The sequence below is a fragment of the Geospiza fortis genome, unplaced genomic scaffold (genome assembly GCF_000277835.1).
Source record: "Geospiza fortis unplaced genomic scaffold, GeoFor_1.0 scaffold184, whole genome shotgun sequence".
In the NCBI taxonomy this organism is placed as follows: Eukaryota; Metazoa; Chordata; class Aves; order Passeriformes; family Thraupidae; genus Geospiza; species Geospiza fortis.
The window spans coordinates 113,160-113,452 of record NW_005054688.1 but is presented as its reverse complement, the minus strand read 5'-3'; the positions used below and the strand labels follow the sequence as shown (position 1 = coordinate 113,452).

General features: G+C 67.6%; 1 protein-coding gene across 1 annotated transcript in view; it reads left to right on the top strand.

The window, feature by feature from the left end:
* The window catches only part of RBBP5 (RB binding protein 5, histone lysine methyltransferase complex subunit), a 17,670-nt gene that overhangs the window by 10,630 nt on the left and 6,747 nt on the right, over positions 1–293 (top strand). The window contains exon 10 of the mRNA XM_005430834.3: positions 151–292. Within this exon, the coding sequence (XP_005430891.2) occupies positions 151–292 (142 nt within the window). The remainder of the gene's footprint in view (positions 1–150; position 293) is intronic.

Here is a 293-nt window from a genome sequence, read left to right as displayed (position 1 = left end):
CCCCAAAACTCCCACCCCAAACCCCCAAACTCCCACCCCAAACCCCAAAACTCCCACCCCAAACCCCCAAACTCCCATCCCAAACCCCAAAACTCCCATCCCAAACCCCCAAATTCCCACCCCAAACCCGGTTTCCGTCCGTCCCCGCAGCGACGAGGAGCTGGAGGACGCGTGGGCGCTGCTCTACCTGCCCATCGCCCCCGAGGTGGAGGACCCCGAGGAGAACCCGTACGGGCCCCCGCCCGAGGCCCTGCCCGGCGCTCTGCCCGACGACGCCCTGGGCCCCGACAAGA